General features: G+C 34.1%; 1 protein-coding gene across 2 annotated transcripts; it reads right to left on the bottom strand.

Annotated features, from left to right (window-relative positions):
* Positions 1–5,736: 5,736 nt before the first annotated feature.
* LOC131022227 (SURP and G-patch domain-containing protein 1-like protein) lies at positions 5,737–12,572 on the bottom strand. 2 transcript variants are annotated; one of them, XM_057951685.1, is made up of 9 exons: positions 12,314–12,453; positions 10,304–10,709; positions 9,289–9,415; positions 8,067–8,173; positions 7,614–7,757; positions 6,872–7,006; positions 6,515–6,691; positions 6,106–6,284; positions 5,737–6,007 (listed from the first exon to the last, which is right to left on the bottom strand). In XM_057951685.1, the coding sequence occupies exons 2-9, from the start codon at positions 10,704–10,706 to the stop codon at positions 5,981–5,983; spliced, it is 1,299 nt and encodes a 432-aa protein (XP_057807668.1). In that variant the 5' UTR covers positions 10,707–10,709; positions 12,314–12,453; the 3' UTR covers positions 5,737–5,980. The 2 variants fall into 2 exon arrangements, with proteins under 2 accessions (XP_057807668.1, XP_057807670.1); XM_057951687.1 differs by lacking the exon at positions 10,304–10,709 and having other exon boundaries at positions 12,314–12,572.
* Positions 12,573–14,455: the final 1,883 nt, after the last annotated feature.

A 14,455-nucleotide genomic window follows, 5' to 3' on the forward strand; every position in this document is an offset into this window, starting at 1 on the left:
ATTCATCCAACGGACATGATGTGGTCTCTATTCTCCATCTTAGGCGTTGCCATGGAAGCTAACCCTATATATATATATATATATATATATATATATAGGGGATGGCTACAGTAAAAACACATAAAATTCATACCTTTATACAATTTATTCATGCGTGTTATACATAAAATTCATGCATTTTTGCTGGTTCGTAATTCTTAAAATAAAGGTGGTTTATTGAATAACCGCCCCCTATATATATATATATATAAAAGAGGCATGAATTGCACGCGCTCAAGCAAAACAAGAATGAGTAAGACTCCAAAAATTGAGTTATACTCGAGTAAGCAACACCTTGTAGTGGCTTACTCGAATAAGGGAGAACAAGTAAGCCATTGTTGATGCTCTAAGTAAATAAATAAATTAAAGACGTACCACGGTGGGCTCAAACCTAAAACATCAGTCTATGAGCATTAACCATCTACCACTAGACCAATACACGCACACTTAATTTTGGACCAGTTTGAGTTCATATCAGTTTTAGTTTGGATCATACAGACTTTTTTTATATTGGGTTATTTTTTTTTTTTGCTTTAATCCTAAACCTTCGTGTTCGATTTTACAGAAAAAATGGTTAAAAAACTGAGGTAGTCTTGGGTACAATCGGGGTTGCACCCTCATTTAAACCCTGACCCGCACCCTGATAACCCGTATCCTGACTCGAACCTTATAAATAACACTATTTTGAGTGCAGGTCAACCCGATTGTACACAAGTTTTTGTGAAAAAAAAAATCACATTTTTTCAATCAAGACACTTTTCAATTTACTTCTTTTTTTGTTTAGGAAAAAAAAAATCTCATTCCACTTTTTGAATCATCACATCATACATTCTCTCCAATATTTTGTTACAAATTATACTTTATTTCGTTTTTTAACTAATAATAATGTACTTTTATTCTATTTTTATGTACTAACACCATTCGTACAAATTGTACATTTATTCTACTCACAACAATTTTAACAACGTTATTAAAATTTGTTTCCACCCTCAAACGAGACTTTTTTCCGCGCGTGGACGAACGAGTAACTAATAAGAATTTTTATGAGAGATAAGAATTTGACGCACATTTAACCTAAATGATTATAGAAACAATAGGGCCGGATGGCCCTATTGGTGATTGAAACTTAAATTTTGTCCACAAAATTTAAAACATCAATATTTGGCCATCTTTTATGTGCTCTACCTAATTTACCCTTTAACCCAATAGATCCAACAACTTTCTTTGACCCGGATCCAGATTTAGGGATTAACCCATGCCTTGTCTACCCCCAGACCCCGACCCCACCCACCCCCCCACCCACCCACCCCCCCAAGCCAAAAAAAAAAAAAAAAAATTTACTTCCCCTGCTTGTCTACCCCCAGACCCCCGACCCCACCCCCCACCCCCCCACCACCCACCCCCAAGCCAAAATTTTTTTTTTTTTTTACTTCCCCTGCCTTGTCTACCCCCAGACCCCCGACCCCACCCACCCCCCCCACCACCCACCCCCAAGCCAAATTTTTTTTTTTTTTTTACTTCCCCTGCCTTGTCTACCCCCAGACCCCCGACCCCACCCACCCCCCCCCACCACCCACCCCCAAGCCAAATTTTTTTTTTTTTTTTTACTTCCCCTGCCTTGTCTACCCCCCAGACCCCCGACCCCACCCACCCCCCCACCACCCACCCCCAAGCCAAATTTTTTTTTTTTACTTCCCTTGCCTTGTCTACCCCCCAGACCCCCAACCCCACCCACCCATCCCCCACCACCCACCCCATGCCAATAATTTTTTTTTTACTCCCACTGCCCTGCCTACCCCCTGACCCCCGACCCTACCCCCCACCCACCCCCAAGCCAAAAGGAACTTTTTAAACACTTCCCCTAGGGTTTAGATATTCCATTTAGGGTTTAGATTATCCATTTAGGGTTTAGATGTTCCATTTAGGGTTTAGATTATCCATTTAGTGTTTAAATGTTCCATTTAGGGTTTAGATGATGATGTTGTTTCTATATTTGTTCTGCATGTTTGGCACTTATGGCACTATTAGTGCCATAAGTGCTAAAAAGACCATTTTACTTTATTTTATTTTGGATTTTCGTTGGCACTTATGACACTATTAGTGCCATAAAATAAAATAATAAAGTAAAAGTTTTTGGTTTGGGGGTGGGTGGGGTCGGGGGTCTGGGGGGTAGACAGGGCAGGGGGAGTAAAAAAAAAAATTCGTTGGCACTTATGGCACTAATAGTGCCATAAGTGCCTAACCCGACCCGCGTGCCTGATCCTACCCGGCACGCGACCCGCGCTCCTGACCCTACCCAGTCCGCCCAATTAAGGGCAAAAACGTCCCAAAGCTATAAAAATGGCCAAAATTTGTGTTTTTTCAATGTGTGGCCATAAATTGTGTTTTATGCTTCATTTTGGCTACTTCAAAATTTTACTCATGATTATATTTCTTTAATTTCTATGTAGAAAAGATTTATATTTTGCATTGGAGATAAAAAAAAAAATACATTTCACAAGTTTTAAAAACTTTATCATCAAACTTTAATCAAAGTAACGAAGTTTGACAATCAAGTAATAAGAGAATTTTTTATTAATTGGGCCAGTCCACCCAATTTTCAGGTTAGTCCGCTCTATTTTCTATTCGGACCATCGTCTTTTGTTATAGAGCTAAAAATTTTAGATCCCAATCCTTCTTCTTTTTTTCAGTTTATTCGGCCAATCCATCTATTCCAGACTAAATTAACATCAGGGGCGTATCTTCTCAAGGGCTGCAAGTCCAGATATTTTTCCTATATATTGCATATATTTAACTTAGTATCTACATTGTTTAGCTCATAGCCCAGTCCAACTTTCAAAACACATAAAAAATATCTTTAATATAATAATAAAAATTAATTTATTTTATAGAATATAAACTTTTTTTAAAATGCATAGATGTAGTTCTTTATGTGCTTTATATGTACTTATTATTGAATCAATAGAAAGAGTACAACTAAGTATTATATTATGTGATTGGTTTTTAATTTTAAATTCATTAAAATTCTACTTAGACATAAAAATGAACTGTACGACCCGAACCCCGTACAATACTTTCGAGTTCAGCCCCCCTCATCAACAAATTTTGGATCCGCCTCTGATTAACATCCCAAATTATTGATGAGAATTTAATCACGAACAAATTGTATGCTTTTTTCGTGCATATATGATGACAGTCAAAAAAATTTAGAACTCAAAACTCCATTTTGGGTCCACCAATTTATTTAAATCTTTGGGCACGTAAAAGAAAATAATGAAGGCACAAAACAGACGAGTGACAACGAAATTACAAATTGATATGGATTCTGAGTGGACTTAATTTTTTTTTTTTTCTAAAAGTACTATCAAATATTCGAAATAATGTACTCCCTTCGTCCATAAAAAATTTATCACTTTCATTATATTAATATGATCTATATATTTTCATTCATTTTTAAAAGAGGTGATCTTGGATATACTCGACTGTATCGTACATCCGACCGATTGACCTGTACCCAAATTCTAACACGCATCCTGATCCAAACCCGTATTCTGACTCAAATCGTGCAAATGACACTATTCGGTTATATGAATGACACTGCATGTCATTGATACTATTCTGTTATATAAATGATACTGCGTATAAATGACACTATAACATTGTAAATAACACTGTGTATAACTATTTAAAAATATAAATGACACTTCCTGTAATTGACACTATAAGATTGTAAATGACACTATAATATTTTAAATGACACTATAAGATTGAAAATGATATTATAACATTTTAAAATGTTACAGTGTCATTTATATAAATTGAATGGTGTCAATTATAAGCAGTGTCATTTGTATAACTGAATAGTGTCATTTACACGATTTGAGTCAGGATGCAAGTTTGGATTAACATGCAGGTCAGGATCTGGATATGGGTCAACTCGGATGCACGGTATACCAAACGCATAGGAAATTTTATATTTTTAAAATAAAATATGTACTCCATTAATAATTTTTCTCATATTTTATTATAACTCAGCATCGTTCCAAATGCGACAAATATTTGATAGAGGGAGAGAGTAATTAAGAATTGAAATTAAGGTCACCATATTTGAGCGAGACGAGTAGTAGTTTTGGAGTGTTGTGGTTATCAAAGATGAATGGACCCAAATGTTTCTCGTCTCCTCATCATGGTTGTAGCAATTATGGGTCCACAGAAACTACTATCACTATGATGTCCAAATACGAGCTTATCCATAAATAGAATTTTAAATTAATCCCAAAAATCAATCAATTAATAGCAAAACGTAGAGAAAAATATTATTATTCCCCCTAATTAAACTGATCAACTTCTTTTTAACATAAATTTAAAAATTTTAATATTTTAAGTGTATTTGTTAATAAAATAAATAAATGATTAAATATTTTTCTTACTTATATCTACTTCATATAAAAAAATTGATCAACTTAATTGGGATGGTCCAAAAAAAATATTGTTGATCAACTTCTTTTCACCATAAATTTAAAAAATTTAATATTTTAAATGTATTTGTTAATAAAATAAATAAATGATTAAATATTTTCTTACTTATATCTACTTCATATAGAAAAATTGATCAACTTAATTGGGATGGTCCAAAAAAATATTGATCAAGTTAATTGAAATAAAGTGAATATAATTTTGGCATTTTTATGCTAACAGCTTTCGTATCGTTGCAGTCCTCTTATTGAATTTAATGAAAATTGTTGTTATGACAAAATATTATTCATGTACACATAACTGGCTTTATTTACTTTCTTTCTCTAGGGAAAGTATATTTTTTAATTATGAAAATTGTAATTATTTTAGTTCGTTCATAATAAATGTAATATATTTATTTTAATACATATATACTTATATTTTTAACCTCATTCACAGTCACACTCAATATTTACAAAAATATTATATAACAAAATAATTTATTAATTACATTAGAGGTCACTTTTTTGGCTTAATAATTTATTAAATTTCATGCCCACAAGCTATACCACACATATTTATAAACATCTCTTAATAATTTATTAAAACTCATGTCCCGAAATACATTAATTGTCCGAAAACGTATAATATAATGCAACATATGTTGCCATTATTTTTAGAGTAGTGCTATTTGGACAAAATTTGTCCGGACATAAAAGGTTAAATACATAAAAAAAATAATTTATTTAAAAAAATCAGTTCAAATTTAATTAAATAGGATTTAATTAATTTTATTGTTTTATATCCACATTGTAGTTTTTTTTTGTAGTTTTTTTACTTTAAAAATAATAAAAATTTAAAAAGTTATTAAAAAATTACAAAAAAACAGTAAAACCAACTAAATTATTTTTTTATTTTGAACGAAATATTTAAATAAATTTATTTTCTAAAGTATTTAATAATATTTTATCCAAATAAATTTTGTCCAAATAGCATTATTGTTATTTTTTAGTGCAACTGACATCAAACATAACCCGGGGAATCCATCTAAGAATCTTGAAAGAGATTGAAGCTACTTCTTCTTCATTTTAGAGAAAAATTGCACCCAAACTAATATAAAAACCAGACATCTTACAACAAACATAAACTATGCCACTACAAACTCGCGCTATGATTTCGCCTAAAAAAAAACTACGGAGTATAATTTTGTTATCAAAAATTCAAAATAACATATTCGCTAAGTTTATTGTAAAAATCTCATATTTGCATAACAATAAATGGAGAAGTACAATAGAGTAATAGTATCAAAAGCAAAACTATAATTTAACAGAATTAATTGGGTGACAATGGAAATTGTTCTCTGAAACTAGTGAGGAGCGAACTCCAAATATATGCAAGCATTTGGGTACCGAGTTGTATTTGGCATTGATAAACATCATAGAAAGGAGCACACGAGAGCAAGCAGCATAAACTTTTGAACGCGTCGTCAGTAATATGCCTTTCGAGGATTGTTCTGCAAACAAGCAAAAGTTGCAAAACGAGAAGGCATGAGATACTTGTGACGACAACATGGATAGATGTACACAAGTTCAATAATAGAAAGCGTAATACCAGAGGATTCGGTCTGTGACGATAGCCAAGCATCATGCGCTTCTTATATTGCTCGTAAATATCATCATCAGGGCAAACTTCCCCAGGAGCATGTGCACCAACACCCAAGTTATCCTTTTTCACATCTCCTGCCACAACGGGAGTTGCAATCCCACTTCTTGAGCTACCCAGGCCCTCACCTGAACCACACAACCAAGATTTAAATGTCTAAAATAATCGCATTCACTAATTCAGTGTGCCACAGTTGACACCTGTAACTATTAACAGCCCAAATAAACTACGAATATAGTCAGAGATTAACAACTTTAGCTATTCTAATTTCCATGGTAATCAGCACCTAATTCTATTCTCAAAAGATTAGGAATTTCACTTCAACATTTGTATATAGCATTGTATGATCAGCTATTACCTTCCTTCCAACCCATTTTGGATAAGAGCCGATGACCTACATTATCAGCCTGAATTTTTGTCCTATCTGCATACTCTTTGGCAACTTTCTGGGTAGCTGCATCATTACATGCTGCCAGAAACTTGTCAAGCTCTTCTGGAGGAATATAGTCACCCATGTGATGACCTTTCTTTGAAGCTGCATAAAATACATCAAGATAGAGGAAGTTACACACAATTGGGACTTGAAATTACGCTGAAACTCATACGGGCTACTAAACAAAATGGTACTTGACGATGAAAATTAAATGCCCATTTGCTGGCAGTTTTTTCTGGGGTTTCTAAGTAGGGGAGGGGGGAGGGAGATCGCCTTCTCAACCTTGCAAGGCTGCGGGTGGGGGCATCTCATCCTTTGAGTGTTTAGGAGGCCTCAGCTTCTCTTCTTGTGCAGCCTTCTTCATGTAGTACTCCATCATTGCTATAGGATCTGAGCCAGATGGGGCACTTGATTCACCTATAAGTAATTGCAAACACAGCATACCAAATATCATATGCAACACAAACAGCCAAAAGTGCCAGTAGACATACAGAATTAGGGCAAATCCATGTCATCGTTTCAAACAATGATAAACATTTCACAAATGAACCTTCTAAAATACTAGTTTAGCAAGAAAATATTAGGGCAAATCCATGTCATCGTTTCAAACAATGATAAACATTTCACAAATGAACCTTCTAAAATACTAGTTTAGCAAGAAAATATTAATTCTCTACGAAATCCACCAGTTTTTATTAAAAATCCAACGATGGACCAAAACTACAAAGCTTTTCTGATTTTATATACTACACAAGTTGCTCATCGTAAGATCATTACGAAAGCTTATCTTATCTATTTGTATTTGAAGAAATTTATTCAAAGCAAAGCCTTTACAGCATACGTCTATTAATAGCTAGAACTGTTAAATACTATTCCAGTAAAACTCTTGAGAGCAATCTTTTACAAAACTTCCTATATCATTTAAAGCTGAGCCAATAGGAACAGAACATGCAGCTTCAAGTCAAACTTAGATCATAGTACACATCCTAACCTACTGAAGAAACAAAAAAACAAAACAAGATACCATATCTTCCGATTGTTTGTGGTGATGAATGGGATGCTCCTCTGTGCTCTGTGGTTTCATATAATGCTGAAGCTGGAATTTGATACTTAGAATGTTGATGTTGTGATCTCTGGGAACTGGTCACTTGATTGGGAGGTGCACTACCTATATCACCATGAGAGGAACAATGAAAAAGGAATACATAGATACATATGTATGCAAACTTTATGTCAATGATGTTACAGAAAGAAATTCAGTTTTGCACATCCTACTTTTATAATTAGCAAGTCATTGACGTACGTGAACAAAAACTTCAAAGCTTGGACAAAATTATGTCATTCACCAAATAGCAAGGGATTGAGAGAAGATCTTATTCAATAGAGTATGATGGTCTAGAATTATAAAAATCTTAATTATTTGGAATATGACATTTCCAACCAAGAATGTAAGATAAAATTTTCGGCAGAAACCAACCACTTTCTAATGTCTGGGAATCTCTGGTTTGGGACAATGCCTTTTCCTCTTCACTGAGTCTATATTCATAGTACTTGTAATCCGAACAACTTTCATCGAACAAAAACCTGATTGAACAAAAATAATGAAGATATTGAGGCTATAAGATCAAGTAAAAACCAATAACATACTGAACATATTCTTCCCTTGAGGTAAGTAGCGATTATCAGAAAATAGGAGCTATCAAAAAATATCCATTAATAAAATACAGGCACGACCCAATAAAGTTCCATCATCATCATAAGTCATTCACGCATTTCTGATTTTGGCATTTTGCACATCAACTATAAATTTTGTCTCCCAATACACAAACTTTCATTTTCTTCTGGTTTTGCACACGAACATTTCCAATGCTCACAACTCAATTGCGAACCTAAATCTCAGCCCCTAAATCGACATGAATGGCGAACCATATTCCTGAATCGCGAACTACGGTCTTGGATCGTGAACTCACATATCCGACTTGGGACTTATTTTAAATGACAATCTAAAAATTTGGGACTTATTTTATGCTGAAACGTAACGTTTCATTACCAGCCCAACTACGTCGTTTAGGAAGACTTCTATGTAAGCCACATAGACAATTCCGACTTTCACCTCAGCATTCATTCACCAGAATTGTTTGTCGTGTGCAAAACCATAAAAAAGATAAAAGTCCATGTATTTATAGTGTATTTGAAGCTAGGATTTATAATTCATGTGCAAAATCAAAAATGTGTGGAAGTTCGTGCATTTTGGCGCTGTTACCCCCATTAAAAATTAATGCAAAGGAACACTGCCAACTAGAGACTGAAATTGATCATTAGTCTAGTAATTTATCATCCAGAGACCGTCTCATTTAAGAAATAGTTAAAAAAAAATTCAGCACATTGAAACTTCATTATAAGTTTCGGTATCTTAGATTTTCCTGAACTTTCTAGATACAGGGTGTCGTTTCAAACTAGGCAATGCAAAACATCATAAGTGAATGATACAACGAACACAAGGAAATCCAAAAACATTATACAAGATGATCTGCTAAACAAATACTCCATTCTAATCAAAAGTGGTGAAAGACAAATTCTGTAAACCTAACGAGCAAAAGTGTTTCAGATATTACAAAAGAATGCAGTAAGGCCAGTAATTGACACATCCATTCTAATCCAATACATAGAGAAAAGCCAGAAGAAATGAAGAGACTTACTTGAAGGGAGTATCTCCAGGATTTTTCTGCCTAGTTACATGCTCAAACTGCCTTCCATTCTTGGCCACAAAACTTGCAAGCTTGTCTGCAACTTTCCTTACTGTAGGATCACTTGGGGGAGGTGGTGCTGCATTTCACTTAAAGAACTGATTAATACCAAGAGAATGAACAAGTGAAGGTAAATTACTCTTGTAGCAGACGTGCCACATATTCCAAATCTTTCAGTGAACATCTCTTTCCATTGATGTTGATAGATTTATGCATAAGCTGCATTCATCAGATAAAAAGTAATTCAAGAATGTTTTGCCCTTACTCCACCAGCTTGCGCGAAAAATCCCAAAATTCTATAAAGAAGGTCAAGACACAAAGGCACAAGCAGCAGTTTGACACCAATTTTGCAAAGTGAAGGTCTAACTAACAGTTATAGGAAACAATGGCCCTATAACTCATATCCTAGCAAACAAAAGAAGTTCAGGTAGAGGCTGGAAGACCAAAAGGAAGGGCAAGGACAAGTCTCCAAGTGAAAAGAAAATAAACACAAGTCTGTGTAGATAAAAATAAGAGAACCAAGGGAATCGACAAAGATCAATAGAAATTCATGGCTACTCCATAAAAATTGTAAAAGTTCTTAGGACCATGAAAATACATTAACAGACGATGCAAAGAATACTGCTGCCTGTTATAACCACAAAGTAATTGGCTTACTGACATCAATGCAAAAAAGATCCTAACTCAAGGAGATTGAAAATTTTCTACTCCGCAAATAAGAACTAGATCACTGAAATGGAAAATAAGGTGACAATTCACACCCATTGATTGTGTATATACAATATACAGGACATGCACAGGAAGCAATAGACCTCTGGTACAGGCAAAGTCAAACAGTCCACGAATTATATTATAATATCCTGAGAAGCTGCTTCCAGGTGGAGTAATGAACAACAGAAAGCATGACCCTGCTTGATTTCATTCTCAATTGTAAGTTGTACAATAGATGAACAAAAGAAGTAATTACCAACATCAATTTGTCTAGATGACAGTTCAGAAGTATCATGCTGGCTCAACTTCTGCCGCTTCATTGGCCCATCATCTGAGGAATTTCCAGCATCCTTATCATCCTCATCTCCATCTTCCTCAAACCTAACAGGGGGTGTGACGAGTTTTGATTTTTGCTTCAAGCTGAAGGCAAGTTTTCCACTTGAAGGAGGTTGGTTTGGCTTCCGAGAGCCATTAGCCTTAAACTCTACGGCTGTCTTACTAATAACAGTCTTTGGACTTGATGTCACAAGAGTACTAGAGCCTGATCGAGATTTCTCCACTATTTCAGACTTCTTCTCCTTCTCCTGTTGAAGCTGTCTGAACCGCTCCATGAAAGATCCATCATTAACAAATAAGCTAGGATTGGCTGCTTTATCCATTGCCTATACACCAAGTCTGGCTCAATGTTTACAGTTAGCCACTGCTTGACAAGCAAGCTCAAATTCTGTTTGGTAATTAAATTAACAAACCATATAGCGATAACCGTATTTTAAAAAAAAAAAAAAAAAAATAATAATAATGCTTCTCTAGTAGAAAACATAGCTGCACTCTTGGAGATAATAATTAGCATAGTAAACCACAAAAAGTTGCATAACATGGTCAGCAAGAAGTAGGACGTAAGTGATTAAAATAAGAAACTGATGAATAAAAAACCTATAGAGCACAGTGGGGGATGATTTGTATTATAAACAGCCACAAAAGTATATGTTTCATAATTAATATGGCCACAAAATGATAGACGCCACATTCTGGAAAAATCCTTCAGGCATGGAATCAAGTGAAGTAAAGAAGAAAATACAGCATCCAAAAACTCTAAATTAATTTGAACTGATCAAACACATATGAAGACAATCAGTGACTGTAAAGTTGCAGAAAGCTAGAATATAACTTTCATTCTCAAGAAAAATACAAACCTTGAAAGAGAAATATAAAGCAATGTGATCAAATACCTTATCCCCAAGGCCTATCTCAAGAATTCAATAAAACACATAGAAATTCAACTAATATAAAGACTTGCCAAACATGGCAATGACTGGCATGTGCACAAGAAATCAGAAAGTATCTTAATTATGAGCTTATTTCAAACATGAAGACTAGCTACAACAAATGAATAACAACTCCTACAATGTCGAAATGAGCCTTCTTCAAGTAACTTCCCTCTGCTGGTCATTGTAGCTAGAAAGGAGTAGGCAAAACTTCAAGGATCAAGAAGAATGCTTAGAGGTGTGGAAAGGGCAAAGTTTAGGTTTTCTTGGGGGTTATGAAGCTGTAAACAATTCAAGGTTGTATATTTTCTTTTTCAGGAACCAAAGATTGGAGCTATATCTTTCAATATTTTATCAATTTTCAGAATTCTGCATGTATATTTATTTTATCTAATAAATTCTTGTATTTTCATCTAATTAAATTCATTTGTATGTTATCATTTTTCTGGGGATTATTCATCCATTTGCAACACCTCATCCTTTTATTCATAAAATCTCTTGTTTCATGAAAAGAGTAACTTACCCTACTAGCATCAAATACCAGGAAAAAATATTGAAAAGGTCTGTCAAGAACCTAAAAGCAAGGCGAATTGGGTCTGTAAAATCATCTTGTTCCTATTGGGTTGCAAACATACTTCTATCTAAAGAAAATCTAAACATGATGCAGTCAAAGGCAATACTAATACGCCTAGAAAAAACAAAAGAATAATACATGAACCAATGTAATACTAATAATAACAATAATAAGAAGAAGAATCAGGCAAAGCCCGATCAACCATCATTAAGCCAACTTTTGAGCTAAATCAAAATCTCTTAATAAAGTTGAATTTATCCAGAAGTCGCCCGATCAATAATAACAACGAAGTAGAATAATTCGCCTTCATCCCCCACCCAATTTCGAAAATAGTGAATTGCGATTAACAATTGAAAGAAAGACCAAAATTGAGAACGCCAAATTCTAGAAACAGAAGCAGAAATTGCATATGGCATACTATTAGTACCTAATAAACAATGAAGAGAATGAGTAACCGGAGTGCGGTCGATCGAGAGTGGAAAGTTAACCGGAACCCTAATCAGAAACTGGCGGAATCTGTACAGAGTGGTATATTTGCAAACCCAATTCGTTACCGATCGAAGAAAAGTTGAGTGGTTGAAAGGAACACGATTTATTATTTTTATTTTAGCGACTTTAGAGAAATTATGTCGGTGCCTCATCATAGCCACGCAAAACGCTCCCATTGAATTTCCTATTTTGGCCCCCATCCCAAATCTCAATTCACTGCTTCCAAATTTCCCTATAAAAAATAATTTTACTATTTGTTCTCGTCATAAAAATGTATAGTGATACGTGTTCACTATCCCACACAGATAATTTACCCATTTTAATAGGAACTTGAAGAATTACAAAATAAATATTAATATACTAAAATAAGAGATCAAAAAATTAGAAAAAAAAATTATTTACACATTGATAAATGTCTATACCTGTCAAGAATATATATGGTTACAATTGAAAAAGTTCCATGTAGATATATCGATAAATGTTCGTACTCGTCTAAAATGTATATACTCATACCCGTCCAAAATTTAATGAATTACTCGAACCCGTAAGTAACATGTGACAAATATAGACAAATTGATAAATATAAATTATAAATATATATAAATTTCTATTAACTCTTAGCAAATAAGGGTTATAAATATATATTTGTATTTTCTTTACTATAATATATATATATATATATATATATATATATGTGTGTGTGTGTGTGTGTGGGGGGGGTGGGCTAGAATAAAAACACATTTTTTGTATAAACAATAAATGAGTTAAAATATATGAATTCTATGTGGAACACGTATGAATTGGCTGCGTAACTGTATGAATTGCGAAAAATAAATTTTTCGCTACATTTGGGATTTGAACTATGACCTGAATTCATTCAACAAGGTGATGAATCAACCGTAGATCTTGATGATCTAAGGGCTGAAAATTGTTCCCCTATTTTATACAAAAAAATGTATTTTTATTCTAGCCCTCCCCTATATATATATATATATATATATATATATATATATTATAAAATTATACTCCTTCTATCTGTTATAAATATAACACTTTAGTTGGATACAAATTTTAATAAAAAAAAGTTAGTGGATGCTACATCACTTCAATTAGTTATTATTATTATTATTATTAGGGCAAATTGCATGAAAATACCTCACTTTATACCAAAATTTGGTTTTTTGACAATCTTTTCAATTGTAGCAAAAATTTGAACTACCTTTCAATTTGTTGCAATTGACTTCCGGAGTAATTTTCCGGCCAACTTAATGCTGATGTGGATTCCCGTAAAGTTGATGTGGCATGCCTCGTCGGACGACAAATTGCATGAAAATACCCCACTTTATACCAAAATCTGGTTTTTTGACAATCTTTTTAATTGTAGCAAAAATTTGAACTACCTTTCAATTCGTTGCAATTGACTTCTAGAGTAATTTTCCGGCCAACTTAATGCTGATGTGGATTCCCGTAAAGTTGATGTGGCACGCCTCGTCGGCTAATCAAACGACAACGTCTCTAATTACCTTAAGCGATGTCGTTTTCCACGATTTTAAGCAAATTACAATTTCTAGTTTTATATATTTGTCGATTAGGGCTTCAAATGTCCTCATTTCTTCTCCCAAATTTTCTCATCTCAGTTGAAATTCTTGTTCCATAAATTCTCATTTGCAGCAAAAATCTTTGAACTGGTGGATTCTTCTTCTCAAACGGGACGACTGAGCTCATACAATTTCCCTTTACCTCCAAAATTCTGCAGATGCGAAGAACCAGAGCCGTGCATCTTGCAGGCTTCAAATAGTGTGACTAATCCGGAGAGGCGCTACTTCTCATCATGTACAAAAATACCCACATCAAGTATCTTGTACTCTTTAAAATATACTTTTATTTAATTCATATGAGCAAAAATCTTTGAACTGGTGGATTCTTCTTCTCAAACGGGACGACTGAGCTCATACAATTTCCCTTTACCTCCAAAATTCTGCAGATGCGAAGAACCAGAGCCGTGCATCTTGCAGGCTTCAAATAGTGTGACTAATCCGGAGAGGCGCTACTTCTCATCATGTACAAAAATACCCACATC

Source organism: Salvia miltiorrhiza, chromosome 4 (assembly GCF_028751815.1).
Source record: "Salvia miltiorrhiza cultivar Shanhuang (shh) chromosome 4, IMPLAD_Smil_shh, whole genome shotgun sequence".
NCBI lineage: Eukaryota > Viridiplantae > Streptophyta > Magnoliopsida > Lamiales > Lamiaceae > Salvia > Salvia miltiorrhiza.

Coding starts and splice junctions, on each gene's coding strand:
- LOC131022227 (XM_057951685.1), bottom strand. CDS start 10,706: ATGGATAAAGCAGCCAATCCTAGCTTATTTGTTAATGATGGATCTTTC. Junction 8,174..9,288: donor CCTGGAGATACTCCCTTCAA/GTAAGTCTCTTC, acceptor TTGTTCAATCAG/GTTTTTGTTCGATGAAAGTT. Junction 7,007..7,613: donor ACAAACAATCGGAAGATATG/GTATCTTGTTTT, acceptor AATTACTTATAG/GTGAATCAAGTGCCCCATCT.